General features: G+C 35.5%; 1 protein-coding gene across 4 annotated transcripts in view; it reads right to left on the bottom strand.

The window, feature by feature from the left end:
- The window catches only part of Eif2b3 (eukaryotic translation initiation factor 2B subunit gamma), a 109,797-nt gene that overhangs the window by 62,470 nt on the left and 31,582 nt on the right, over nucleotides 1-15,745 (bottom strand). For all 4 annotated transcript variants that reach the window (XM_005317960.5, XM_078026156.1, XM_078026157.1 and 1 more), the window contains exons 4-5: nucleotides 12,201-12,360; nucleotides 3,032-3,143 (exon numbers count right to left, since the gene is read on the bottom strand). In XM_005317960.5, coding sequence (XP_005318017.1) covers nucleotides 3,032-3,143; nucleotides 12,201-12,360 — 272 coding nt within the window. The remainder of the gene's footprint in view (nucleotides 1-3,031; nucleotides 3,144-12,200; nucleotides 12,361-15,745) is intronic.

Below are 15,745 nucleotides of genomic sequence, written 5' to 3' on the forward strand. Positions count from 1 at the left end.
AATTCTTATTTATTCAATTCACTGTTTAATTATTTATTTTATATTTGTAAGGAAAATTTTCTATTTCTCAAATTGTGTGTATGTGTTTTTTTTAAATATAGTTTTTTCAAGGCATTTTCATCTTTCCTTTCTTTTCTCAAACCTGAGTAGCTAATATTATAGGCATGAGCCACCATATCCAGCTACAAGGTACTTTCTTTCCTTTTATTTTATTTGCTCTCCATGTTTGTATAGTTGATGTCTAATTCTTTTGGTCTTTTTCATGCTTAAATCATGGTTCTGGCCAGAATTTTATTTATTTTGATATAATATAGATGAATTCTTATTTCTGACCCTCCTGTATCTGAGACCAGGTACTATATGAGTGCTGGCTATTTTATATTCTATATATTTTTCTATGGTTTTGAAAATGATGTTGGAAAGGTACAGAAGGATATAAAAAAAAATAGCTAAGATACTGTTAAGTCTTTGTTAGAAAATTGCTCTTTCCTGAGAGTTTGTTAAAGGTTCTTGGTTCCTGCCATATAATTATGGGGCATATTCCATCCCCAGGTAGGGAAATTATCTCTGTCTGTATTTTTGCATCTATTTGTTCTTCAGGCTTAAATATTTTCTTTTGTTCAAGTTCAGTTTCATGGTTCACTTTCCCTTCTTAATAATTTATTTCCCAGTGGCTGCCCCTACTGATTCATAGTCAAAGATAAAGGCAAATTTTATTTTATTTTAAAAAAAATTTAGTTCAACATGGACAGAGTACCTTTTTTTAACTTATTTATTTATTTTATGTGGTGCTGAGGATTGAACCCAGTGCCTCACATGTGCAAGGCAAGCGCTCTACCACTGAGCCACAACCTCAGCCCCAAAGTTTATTTATTTGTAGTTTTGGGTATTTTAACAAGAATTTGCAGGATTTCATCATCATATCAATGTGGATTCTGGCGTGGAAATGGAAGCCTACTTTTATTTTTCCTATGTTCCTCACCAGAATCTTGTTTCTTTCCTTGGCTACCAGTTTTTAAACTTTATTACTTTAATTATCCTAATTCTTTTGCTGATCTTGAAACTTCAGATGCTTTTTATTTCTATTTTTTTAAAAATATTTTTTTAGTTGTAGTTGGACACAATATCTTTATTTATCATTTATTTTATGTGGTGCTGAGGATTGAACCCAGCATCTCACATGTGTGAAGCGGGCACTCTACCAATGAGCTACAGCCCCAGCCCTCTATTTGTAATTTTCTAATTAGAAACTAGTGGTAGGAAGTTCTGTGATATAGTTTGAATAACTATTTTAATCCAGAAGTGATTTTATGGTATTTTTCAATAGCTGTTTACTTATTTAGAAATGATAATAATAAGTCAGGTGTGGTGCCACAGGCCTATAATCCCAGCGGCTCAGGAGGCTAAAACAAGTGGATCACAAGTTCAAAGTTAGCCTCAGGAAAAACAAGGTGTTAAGCAACTCAGTGTGACCCTGTCTCTAAATAAAATCCAAAAGAGGACTGGGGATGTGGCTCAGTGGTTAGGTGCCCCTGAGTTCAATTCCTGGTACATCCCGCAAAATATATATTAAAATAATAATAATAATAATGTGTACTGTTTTTGGTTACTTACTAGGTAAGAGGCATTAAGCTAATTAATTTATATGTATCACCTTATTTATTCCCCACAATACTCCTATTATTATCAGTCTCATTTTATAGATGAGACAACGAAGGAGCTAATATAGAACTTTTATCCTTCAATGTAACAACCTAACTGAAGCCAGACTTTAGCTTGATTTCATTAAACAATATATTCTGAAATACCTCTCTTATTGTGCTGAATAGCAAAGGCAAAAAGTAAGGTATTTCTTTTCCCAATTTACTCCTCTCACATTCATTTTACTCAGGTTTCAAACATTCATTAAACATCCCGATATACTAGCATTAGGTAGAAAGTTCCATGCTAGAAAAACAATCAGTGAATGCTAACTGAAGAAAATGTGACTGGGTTGACTATGTGTATTAAAGAAGATATCTCAATGAGACAGTATTACATATCTAGTAAAATGGTTTCTATCATAAAAAATGAAAATATCAAATACTGGCAAGGATATGAAGAAACTGGAACCCTTATGCATTATTGGTGGGACTGTTAAATGGTACAATTATTAAGGAAAATAGTATGGAAATTCTTCAAAAAATTAAAACTAGAACTACCATATGATCCAGCAATTCCACTTCTGTGTATAAATCCAAAAGAACTGAAAGCAAGGTCTCAAAGAGATATCCACATATGCATGTTCATAGCAGTACTATACACAATAGCCCAGGAGTAGAAGTAACTCAAATGTTGAACGGATGAATAGATGAGCAACATGTGATATAGACATACAATGGAATATTAGCATTAAAAAAGAAGAAAATCCTGTTATATGGTATAACATAATGAATCCTGAGGATATTATGTGAAATAAGTCCATCACATAAAGACAGACAATTACTTTATGATTTCATTTATATAAGGTATCTAAAGTAGTCAAATTAATTGAAACAGAAAATAGAATGGTGGTTATAAGGGGCTTACAGAAAGGGGAGAAAAGGGGAGTTGTCTAATAAGATATGTTATAAAATCATATTTCCAAGAGGAAAAAGCTCTGGAGATCTGTTTCCTAACAATGTGAATATACTTATTACTGTACTTGTCACTTAACAATGGTTAAGATGGTAAATTTTATGTTATGTGCTTTTTGCCAATTTTTTTTTAAAGGAGGTTCTAAAACACTATCAGAAAGACAGTCATGTTCTCCCAACAGCTGCTTTACCTTATTCCTATGCAGGATTTGGCTCTACCTTGTCAGAAAAGACACAGGGAAAGTTTCATGCAGTGAAGAAAAGCCTTTATCCTGTCTCATGGGGGAAAACATTCACATACTTTAGTCAATTTCACACAATATAATCTAGTTTTTATTCCATCTTTCCCATGGTGGGTGGTTTTATTTTGTTTTAAGACAAGGAGAACTGCCAAGAAGGAAATCTCGAGGGCTTACTTCTGCAGGATGGATCCCTTAATAACCAGCTCTTCATCCAAGTCTGCTTCATTAGCCATGAAGAGCAGCCTCTTTCCTGTGTTGTCCACTCCAATGAAGTCACGCTGCTCTACTAAATCATACAAAAGAGGAAAATCAAGTAAAGCCATTTACCCCATCTTTATTACTAAGTCAGGGGACAGGGTACCTAACTGTTCACATTGCTCATGGAAACAAATGAGAGATTGAGGTGAGAGAGGAGCTGTGATGACTATCATGTAGCACATACCACAATATTTAAAACACAAGCACTCAAAACACTTTTTATGTGTATTGCTCTAAAGGCTATTATCAGGTTAACTGGTAAAGTTTGAATAGGTATGTGGATTAAAGTATTGTACCAATGAAATTTCCTGTTTTAAGAGACTGTCCTTTGGTGGGAGTATTGGCAGGAATACAAGTGAATGTATTTAAGGCAAAGGAGAATCAGTCTCAATTTATTCTCAAATCATTCTGAAAAATAATTTTAGATATAATATATTGCCTATATTTATCATGTATACTGAATATATATTATAAAGAGAGAGAATGATGAACAAATGTTAGTAGTTTGGGGAATCTGAGTAAAGAATATTATTTGTACTATTCCTATAACCATTCTGTATTTGTAAATATGAAATTATTTCAAAAATAAAAAGTTAAGGGGAGGGTGGGGGGTGTAGATCAATAGTAGAGTGCTAGCATGCAGGGGCCCTGGGTTTGAGCTCTAGCATTTAAAAAGGGTAGGGTGCAGTCAAGTAAGTAGATGACTCACAAACCTATTTCATGGCACAGAACATACAGCAAGGAATTTTCTCTTTCAAATAATAACCTTAGGTCATAATGAAAATTGTGAAACTGAACAGACCGGGGGATTGAACAGTACTAAGCCTTAAACCAGAGGTGATCTACCACTGAGTCACATCCCCAGCCCCCCACCTTTTTAAAAAATTTTGAGACAGGATTTTGCTAAATTGCCCAGGATGGCCTTGAATTTGTGAACTTCCAGCCTCACACTCCTAAAGAGCTGGGATTACAGGCCACACCTTGCTAGATAGTAAGTACAAAATTGTGTGTGTGTGTACGTTGAGGGGGGTGCTGGGGATTGACCCCAGGACCTTGTGCATGTGAGGCAAGCATTCTATCAACTAAGCTATATCCCCAGCCCCAAATAAAATATTTAAGTTAAAAAAATTACTAGGCATGGTGGCACACACCTGTAATCCCAACGGTTTAAGAGGCTGAGGCAGAAGGATCATGAGTTCAAAGTCAGCCTCAGTAACTTAGTGAGGCCCAAAGCAACTCAGCGAGATCTGTCTCTAAATAAAATATAAAAAAGGCTGGGAATATGGTTCAGGGGTTGAGCCCCCTGGTTCAAGAAAAGGGGAAAAAAAAGTTAAACAAAATACATGCTCTCATTTGATCCTCAAAATAAACAAGCAATGATTTAACATTTTTTTTTAAGTAGAAATTGAAAATTAAGTTCTAGGAAAGATGTTATCTAAAAGATGAATTTGCTTTTTAAAAAATTCATTTATTTACTTGTTCTATTAGTTATACATGACACAGAATGCATTTCGATTCATAGTACACAAATGGAACACAGTTTTTCATGTCTCTGGTTGTACACGAAGTAGAGTCACACCATTCGTGTCCTCATACACGTACCCAGGGTAACAATGTCTATTTCATTCCACTATCTTTTCTACCTCCATGCCCCTTTCCTTTCCCCTCCGTCCCTTATCTGCCTTTTTTTTCTTAATTTTTTTTAGTTGTAAATGGATCTTTTTTCATTATTTACTTATTTATTTATATGTGGTGCTGAGGATTGAACCCAGAGCCTCATGCAAGCTAGGCAAGTGCTCTACCACTGAGCCTTTTATTGATAGAAAATGGCTACTATATAATTGAACAGGCTTCACTGTTGACTGTAGCTACCTGTATATCTAGAACCAAATATATTTTTCAATTGCATCATGTTTGGCTCAGGTGAGTAAAAGCATTAAGACCATCAATCAGCTGGGTGTGGTAATCCTAGTAACTAAGGAGGCTGAGGCAGGAGAATCACAAGTTTGAGGTCAGCCTCAGTAACTTTGCAGATCCTAAGCAACTTAGTGAGACCCTAACTCAAAATAAAAAATAAAAAGGCTGAGGATATAGCTCAAGTGTCCCTGGGTTAAATTCCTAGTACCAAACCAAAACAAAAACAAAACTTATCAATCAGATGTACCTGTTCATTTTATTATACAAAGGAAGAAGAACACATACTGCCAATTTCAAGCTTACTTTGCAGAGAGTTCCAAATGCCACACAGCAGCTTTGACACATGTCAATTTATCCATTACATGGAAACTTAAGAATATGACAAAGGCTGTAAAGGTCTGATTAACAGCCAGTCACAGGTTGGGGTTGTAGCTCAGTGGTGGAATGCATGTGTGAGGCCTGGGTTTGATTCTCAGCACCACATGTAAATAAATAAAATAAAGGTCCATCAAGAAATAATAAATAAATAAATAAATAAATAAATAGAGCCAGTCACTTGAAAACAGAGAGATTATTTTTGGATATAAACTGGAGTACTTATTTTACACAAGTCCTTAGGCTCACAAAACTCTTTGAATTACTCAATGTCCTGGGAGCAATAATTTCTAGCCAGCCATTTTTTCAACTACATTGCACTTCAGCCACAATTCTCTCCCTCCCATACCCTGCTCCTTATATTGCTGCTTTGTGATTACCATAGTAACAGGACCTCAGAATATGAATCAAATGATAGAAACTTGAGAGTCTTCCTTCTATTTTGCTTTACCAAAGTGAATTCCACTTTGGGAGCACAGCAAGTAACTTGAAAATGTCCATCCTAAGAAGACGACTACACAAATAAGGTTAAGAAAGATGATGAAACTATGAACTTCCATTTATTAAGAATTTAAAAATCTGACATATTCAGCTATTCACACCTTTTTTCCTAGATGATTTTTACTTCTTTGATATTAAACCAAAAATGAACAAATCAAAACTAATAGTATAAATTGTAGATTTTAAAAGGTCACTAACTTGTTATAGCTTCTTCTCTTCAGAGGTAAGATTAGTTCTGTATGCTTTACATCTGGGCTGACCTAGGAATTAACTAACAAACTGATATAGTATGTGTTCTGAGTTTAGGTCTCTAGAGACCTTGTAACTTCTACTTCCATTCTCTTAGAACCTGCTGTTGCTACCATGTTGAATAAGCCAGGGTTAGCCTCTTGTATAATAAGAGACTACATGGAAAGAAAAACCCATCTCTCATAGCTGAGCCCTAGTCATATTACTGAGTCTAGGTGTGGTAGGTAGACTGTGAGAAGTACTTGGGAGCGGCAGCAGCAGCAGCAGCAGCATTTTCTTCCTAATATGAGTACTACAGGCACTTCAAAGCCTACACAGACATTTAGAGAAAATGGCAGGTACTGATATTGAAGCAATGTTTTCGAGGCTCCTTACAATAAGGATAAGAAGCTAGACATGGCTGCACATACCTGTCATCTCAGCTACTCAGAAGGCTGAGGCAAAAGGATCACAAATTCAATGTAGCCTGGGCAATACAGTAAGATCCTGTCTCAAAAAGAAAGAAGGATAAGAACAAGTTTGGCAGTGCTAATGGCCATGAAGAAGAAGATGCAAAAAGAGGGAAAAAACAAGTTGTAGTCTTGAAAGAAAAAGAAGCAAAGTAAGGAATGGAAGCAAAGTAGAGCTGGAGAAAGGAAAAGCAAAAGCCTAGAAAGGAAGTAAAGTAGCAAAAAAGAAAGGAACCCTTTAAGAATTGAAAATTAGCCAGGCAAATGGTGTAGCCTTTAATTCCAGTAACTAAGGAGGCTGAGGCAGAAGGTTAGGGGCCAGCACTGGCAACTTAATGAGACCCTGTCTCAAAATAAAATATAAGAAGGGCTGGAAGTATAGTTCAGTGGTAGAGCACCTCTGGGTTCAACTTCCAGTTTAAAAAAAAAAAGTTAAACTCATAGATGATGAAGCCATTACAAAGTCCCTATTCTGTATAAAAATTTAACAGTGCCAGCTGAGGAAAGACTGGGTTGCCTCTGTTAGAGTCTGTAAACAAGTCTGGATGGCGCCTGGCAAAATGCCAGAGGGAGTGGTTTGTGAAGTAAGGCCAGCAAACCATTAAGTATGGAGATTTCTTATTGGTTGACTCAAGTATCTAGTTTATGGTAATTAAGATAAGCTGTGTGGAATGTATAAATACCGCTCCTGTCCTACAATAAAGGGCTCCCCCTCCTGCTGTATCAATCTACACAAGTTGCTCGTCACCCCGCCCCATTTTGCTGCAGCCGAGCTCTGTAAGGGAACCTATTGATAATCTAACTCCAGAGGAAAAGATGCAAGGACAGTTTTTTGCAGGCAGCTTGCAGAGAATTCAAAGGAGGAAGGTAGAAGAGTTTCTCTAGAGCAGGAAATGTTTGAGATGTGAGGATGATTTCTGATAGAAATTCAAGATGCTCCAAAGGAATTGCATATGTAGAGTTTGCTGATGTTAGCTCAATGCCTCTAGTAATAAGATTAACTAACCTGAGTTTTAGGAGTGCCAATCACAACACAGGCATCACAGGCAGAAAAACAAAAAACAAAAAACAACAACAACACAGCAATGGCCAACAACTTACAAAAGGGAAATATTGGACCTAAAGAACTTTATTACCTTTAAAGGCTCATTATCTTTAAACATAACTGACAATGTGCTTTGGGCGATCTTATGCCTTTTAGACAGAATTAAAGTATGTAACTTGTGATGGACAGTGAAATACATCAATCTAAATAATTTTCTGACCTAAAATATGCCAAGAAGGCTTTGAAACAACTTATGAATTAGATCTAGCAGGAGGGCCAATGAAAGTTGTTCATGTCAATAAAAATGCTGATGCTTCTAACGCTAGTTCGTTTCTGGTCAGTGATGAACATGAGAGGCCTAGAATTGACTTGGGAAAAATGGGTTAACTTGTGGTGAGCCGTGTCAGCGGACCGTGGTCGCCATTACAAGATGGCGCTGATAAGCGCCGTGGCTGTGATAAACAACTCCTTGTTTTGGGAGAGATGGCACGTAGCTGTAAAACACCCTATGAGAAAGATCCACGTGGCAGTTGTGCATTGGGACTTGATGTGCTTTATCAAGGCTGGGGCGCTCGGGTGAAGTAGTAGTAGAAGTAGAGGTAGAAGTAGTAGAGAAATGCTTATCATAACAAAATAAGCCAATCTCAAAGAACCAAAGGCCAAATGATTTCTTTGATACATGGATGCTAATTCATAATTAGGGGTGGGGAAGATTAGAGGCACTTTGAATTAGACAAAAGGGAGTGAAGGGAGGAGAAGGGGTATGGGGGTTGGAATAATAGTAGAATGAATTGGACATTATTACCCTACGTGCATATATAATTACATGACCTGTGTTAACTCTACACCATGTACAACCAGAAGAATGAGAAGTAATACTCCATTTATGTATGATGTGTCCAAATGCATTCTACTGTTATGTATAACTAATTAGAACAAATTTTTAAAAGTTTAAAAAATGCTTATCATTGAAATGCAAAGCATTTAACAGAAGGAATTTAAAATTCAGTTATTTAGGTGAACCTTAGCACTGAAAGGTAACAAAATGTAAATAACAAGGAGTTCAAAATTTCGTATTAAAAATGAAAAATCTTGGACTGGGTTGTGGCTTAATGGCAGAGCGCTTGGTTAGTATGTGTGAGGCATTAGTTTCAATTCTCCGTACCACATATAAATAAATAAAATAAAGGTCCATCGACAACTAAAAAAATACGAAAGATCTATTTAAAATTTTTTTTTGTTATAATTGTACAGAAAGCCTTTATTTATTTTCAATTATTTTAGTTGTTGGTGGCCTCATATTTGCTAAGCAAGCCCTCTGCACTGAGCTATAGACTCAATTCCTAAAAATGAAAAATCTTACCTGGGTAAAGTTTTGTTTTGTTTTGTTTGGGCAGTACTGAGACTAAACTGAGGGTCACTTTAATAAGATAACATAAAATACAATACTTCAAAAAGTATTAGGAATGAAATTCAAACTCTTTGGTCTGATCCCTGGATCCTCTCCAGTCCCATCTGTTTCCCTACTATCCCATATTCACATTCCAGCTATATCAAGTTACCAGAATATATCACACTTTTTCAAAAAGTTAAGGGAGCCAGCTTAAAGGAACTTCCAGTAGCTAAACTATAAAGAATGGATAGATAGATAATAATTAATGTCAAATACAATTAAAATGATACATAGGAGATAAAACCTAATGTGAAATATACTGAAAAGTTCTAATGCCAAGAAGAGTAACTCTAATAAGTCACTTCATTTTTAAGATTGCGTGTATAAAGGAGTACTGATAAGCAAAAGCCATTAAAATATAATATCTGTTTATAAAGTCTGATTGGATAGTTGTTTCTATCTCTGTAAGTAGAAAAGGATGAATATAGGGAATTGTAAATAAGCAAACCAGATCTTGCAAAAGTAGAAACCATATCAAGAATAAAAGGACTGATCAGCACAAGCATTATTACATAATAAAAAGGTAGAAAAATTAAACAACAATTGGAGCTGGGAATGTAGCTGAGAGATGGTGCACTTTCCCTGTATGCTTGAGGCTCTAGTTTTGATCGTCAGTATTACAAGAACAAAAAATCACTGTCGGGGCTAGAGTTGTAGCTCAGTGGTAGAGTGCTTGCCTTGTACACGTGAGGCACTGTGTTCGATTCCCAGCACCACAAATAAATAAGCAAATAAAATAAAGGACCATCAACAATTAAAAAAATATTTAAAAAAATTACTGTCAAAAGTATCCAACAATTAATCTGTGCCAGTGATCAACTAAACACAAAAATCAATTAGCAACAAATTTAATTGTTACAGTCCAAAATTTGTAGGGCTGGAGACATAGCTCAGTGATAGAGCACTTGCCTAGTATGCTCAAGGCCCTGGAATCAATCCCCAGTACAACAAAAACAAAACATACAAAATTATAAGTTATCCAAATCCCCTAAAAAGGAGAACTAAAGATACAAACTAGATTATGCAACTTCTCAGAATGAACATTATAATACTATAATACTAATAATACTAAAATATTAATAAATCATACACAGATTCTAATAATTAGACTATGCCAATATATAACAGCAGGATAATAGGTTACATAATACTGGCTAAGCAAAATCTAAAGAATATATCATTTTAGGGAAAACTCCAAGGAAAAAACACATCATTACAGGGAAAACTAAAACTCAAAAAAGTGTGGTCGGGCATGGTGGCACGCTCCTGTAATCCCAGCAGCTTGGAAGGCTGAGGCAGGAGGATCACAAGTTCAAAGTCAGCCTTAGCAATGGTGAGGCACTAAGCAACTCAGTGAGACCCTGTCTCTAAATAAAATACAAAACAGGACTGGGATGTGGCTCAGTGATTTAGTGTCCCTGAGTTCTATCCCTAGTACCAAAAAAAGAAAAAAAAAAAAAAGAGATTACTATAGCTCTATGAAGATTAAAAACAAAAACAGCTCTATGAAGATTAAAAACAAAAATAAGAGATATGGATATAGCTCAGTGATAGAATGCTTGCCTAGCATGAATGGGGCCCTGGATTTAATCCCTAGCACCACAAACAAACAAACAAAAAAAGTACTACTGGAATACTAGAAGATAAGTGTGACTAATAAGTACCATGTTTACTGGCTAACTTGGGGCGATTAAAGTAGTTAAAAGAAACATTAAATTTGTAATAGCAATTTTAATCCTTAAAGGTATCTAATAAATCTGTAATCAAAGTTTAAACATTTTGTTTAATGTGATTTTATTTCTTTATTTTTTTCTTAAAGAGAGAGAGAGAGAGAATTTTTTTTAATGTTTATTTTTTAATTTTCGGTGGACACAACATCTTTGTTTTTGTATGTGGTGCTGAGGATTGAACCCGGGCTGCATGCATGCCAGGTGAGCGTGCTACTGCTTGAGCCACATCCCCAGCCCCTTAATGTGATTTTAAATTGGATTTTTTGTTTCTTATGTATAGTTAGTCCTCTGTATCACAAGTTCCATATATAGGATTCAACAAACCACAGACAAAATATTTTTGGGAAAAAAATTATGTCTTTACTGAACATGTACAAACTTTTCCCCTTGTAATTACCCTCTAAAAAAGTACCATGTAACAACTATTTACACAGCATTTACAGTGTCTCAGATATTACAGGTAATATGAAGATGGTTTAAAGTATATGGGAGATGTATGTTGATTATATGCACATACTATACCATTTTATGTTAGGGAATGAGCATTCAGATTTTGGTATTGGTGAGTGCACATGCTTGTATCCATGTGTCCTAGAACCAATCCCCCACAAATACTGAGGGATATTTGCATATACATTCAACCATGTAACCCTTAAATAGAATGCAAATAGTTGTGAATGCTCCTCTGCACATGCAAAAGGACATTATAGAATCTAATTAACATTTACAAGCATTTTCTTTTTTAAATTTATTTTTAAATTTGTTCTTTTTAGATATACATAACAGTATTTTTTTTAAGAGAAGAGAGAGAATTTTTTAATATTTATTTTTCAGTCTTCGGTGGATACAACATCTTTATTTTATGTGGTGCTGAGAATGGAACCCAGCGCCCCACACATGCCAGGCGAGTGCGTTACCGCTTGAGCCACATGCCCAGTCCATGACAGTATATTTTTTAAAAATATTTTTAGTTGTAGATGGACACAGTACCTTTATTTATTTATATGTGGTGCTAAGGATTGAACCCAGTGCCTCACATATGCTAAGCAAGTGCTCTACCACTGAGCTACAACCCCAGCCCAGTAGAGTGTATTCTGACATACTATACATACATATATGGAGTATAACTTATTCTAATTAGGATACCATTCTTGTGGTTGTACATGATATGGCATTTCACTGGTGATGTATTCATATATGAACATAGGAAAGTTATTAAGTCAGCAACTACATCTTGTTTAACTTTACATTATTTACTTCTAGCACATCATTTATGATGTACAGCAGTTTTCCAATAAATGTTTCTTAAATGAAAGCATGAATGATAATTATAAAACCCAGCAAACAAATCAAACTCTAATCTTACCTGTTTTTTTTTTTCCTTTTTGACCTGGAACGGGTTCTAAACTATCTTGGCTTTTTCTCATTAACATGGCAAGTGAGGCATCATAAGCTCTGAACAGGTCCACAACCTCATGTAAGGCAACATCTGTTATCAGATCACAGCTCAGGACCAGCACATCTGTCTGTCAAATGAAGAAGGAAAAGTACATCACAAAGAACAATGGATCACACGAATCATCCTCAGACAAACTTTTAATGGCTTAGAAGCACAGAAACCAGACAATATTTTTGAACCTTTTTAAATAGCAAAAGAAGTAAAATAAATGGGTTGTTCTGATAGAACTGTGTGGAGGAACATTTCTACTGCCCCCTTGCAAACCTTACTGGGCAGTCCTGAGACACCTTTAGAATCCTGGACTCTAAGAAACACAGTCTGAAAAGTACCACAATGTCTGTTTCCATGCCTTTGGGATAAATTATCTTTATAGAACAATCACTTTGCTATAGTACTAGGAAATACCAAGATGAATATAATGTAATGCCCCATTCTTTGGAAACTCAAATTCTAAGTTATAAAAAAGTACAATACAATATCAGGTATACAAAGCACCCATTTAATCTTATAACAATACTATACAAATAGTATTGTTAATATTAATAGTCTTTTTTTTTTTTTTTTAGATGAGGTCTTGCTATGTTGCCCAGCTGGCCTCAAAATTTTGTGATCCTCCTGCCTTAGCCTTCCAAGTAGCTGGGATTATAGACATGTGCCACCATGCATGGGTAATTTCTATTTTTATATATAAATGTGAGGCCTACTACAATAGCACTTGGAACACAGTAGGCATTTAATAATTGATCAACAAGAGGCTGGGGGTATATGTAGCTCAGTGATAGAGCCTGTGCTTACAGGCATGTGAGGAACAGGATTCAATCCCCAACACCAAAACAAATAAACAAACACAAAATAAAATTGATGAATGAATGAATAAGTCAATGAAGAAAAGATTTTCTCATAATGGTGGCAGGAGGGTCCCAAGTTCAAAGTTAGCCTCAGCAATTTAGTGAGGCCCTAAGCAACTCAGTAAGACCCTGTCTCAAAATTAAAAAATAAATAAAAAACAGGCTGTGGAAGTGGTTCATTGATAAAAGCAATCCTGGGTTCAATCCCTAGTACATCCCTCAACAACAACAACAACTACAACTCCTCAAAGAATGATAGGTAAATATGAACAGAAGTGTTTTTCGTTCCTATGTTAACTTTCAATCAGAGTTAATCAAATAATAATACTATAAGGTAAGGAGTTTCCAATCATTAGAAGTACTCAAGAAAAAACAAGATTCTTGTAATGATTAATTTATCTAATATTTATTGAGCAATTACTCTATGCCTAGCTAGGTCTTATTATGAAGCTTGGAGGAAACTGGGACTAGGAAGTTTCAAATATGAGTGGCTAACCAAGGCTATTTAATTTATTTTAAACCAATTTATAACTATACATTCTGCCATTATATATGTTTATCATAAATGCAGAAAACAGAAGTTCCAAAACAATCAAGTAGAAGACAAATTCCTTAAATTGTAATTTAAATCAACCACACCAATGTTTCTCAATAGTAAACCTACAGTTTCCCAAAGTGTCTGATTCTTGGTTCCCACGGCCCTTCCTGAGTCCACCAAGGCAGCTCTTCTTTTTATCTTTTAGGCTTCTATAGAAACACTGGCTTTGAAAATTGGTTATGTGACTTTTAAAAAGTCTGAAAAACACTAAATTATTTCACTCAAAGGAATAAAGAGATTATTTACATGGAATTTTTTTGTGATTTTAATTTTCCCAAAATTTTAACTTAAAATCAAGATTCCTTGCTTTGGGTGGGAAAATGGAAGACTTTAACACATATCCCTCTCAACCCCCAAGACTGTGCTAGGAATGGAATTCAGTTGCACCCCTGGACCTAAGCTCATAGTCTTTTTATTAGAAAGGGAGACTCAACCATCAGAATGCCTTGCCTTACTGCCTATTTCTGAAAACAGAATCCCTATAAATATCATATTTTCAGGAAAAAAAATTCTTAAGACTACAACTCATCATTCAGAACCACCAAGCATAAACAAATCAGATAACACATATGCAAGGTAAAAAAGAAACAGTGTGCAGAATCCCACTTACAATAACACTTAGAAAAGCAGGCTATATTGGCCATTATGAAACAGATAACATAAAATTATCACTACAATGGTACAGAACATGCCCCTTTTCATCAAAATGAAAAGACAGTTTCCTAAGGAAAAATCTCCTATTTTCCTATAATGACCAATTATTATAAGTTGTTCCATAATTAATTGAATTAAGTGTACCTCAAAGTAAAGAAAATGGCTCTAATGCAATGTCTCTTAGGTGGTGACAATGCTGTCTTAGAGAATAAATGCTGTTGTTATTCAATATCTGCAGAAGTGTTGAAATCCGTCAGACCCATGAATACTGAACAAGTCCTTATAATTGTGAACAGACACGTAGGCTCATTTCTTTCTTTGCTTTTAAATGACTTTTTGCTCAACTGAATACAAAATCTCCAAGGATCACAAGGATCAGATCCCACCCCTCAATGTCTGGTTGCCATCTGTTCTCAGAGTGAAAAGAAAGGCATTAGTCTGAAAGAGGAGGCCCAGGGATTGAGACATTGATGGTGCTCCCTTAGCTCCTCTCCTGCCTTTGTCCCAGAGAATACACTATACAAGAGTCACTGAGATTCCCATCCTATATGCAACCCCACCACTTCCAAAGGAAGGTCTTTGCTGTACTTGTTTCCAAAGCTGGAAATGTACTTGTTTCCAAAGCTGGAAACTCTGGCTCGAATATACAAAATTCTAAAAGAAAAACAAAATCATCCTTATACCTTCATAATACCTTCTATCTGTACATTTTTATAGAAGTAATAATAGGAAAAAAATGACTATTGCTTAGATTTTTATTCTAATAATACAAAGCCCATTCTAGAAATGCAAATGGCCTTCCACTAACTGGAGCCCAGAGACACAAACTGAAAAAGTGATAAGATCCAGAAGTATTTTTGATCATGTGTGACCACAGCCATGAATAAACATGGACTGTCTGGACTATGAAGTAATTGTGTATCTGAAATGCAATCAATCTCAATGTTCTCTGAATGTGCCAACCCTCAGCTGCTTTGTGTTTCAAGGGAACAGTTCTTTTCTAACACCAACAGCCAGTCTCTTCTGCAGAAACGAACTAGAATCTCTGAAGATCTCCCTACTCAATATTCCAACAATCCTCATTATGCCTTATTCTAAAACTGTGAGAGAAGTCAGGGCATTGTTAAGGGCAAAAGGCACAGCTCTGCATGATAACAAATATGCACTGTTGACAGTGCAGAAACATACAAGGTCTTCAAGGGAAGGTAGCACTTTAGCTATTTAGGGAGAAATCAAGACACCCAGGAATTCAAAAAACAAACTGTTGCCAGTTAGTTTTGACTAAAGCAAACAAATTAAGCTCAGAAAACCCAATTACCAAGTCATGGCAAAGCCCAGAAATCTCTCATTAC

The sequence above is a fragment of the Ictidomys tridecemlineatus genome, chromosome 11, assembly GCF_052094955.1.
Source record: "Ictidomys tridecemlineatus isolate mIctTri1 chromosome 11, mIctTri1.hap1, whole genome shotgun sequence".
Lineage (NCBI taxonomy): Eukaryota > Metazoa > Chordata > Mammalia > Rodentia > Sciuridae > Ictidomys > Ictidomys tridecemlineatus.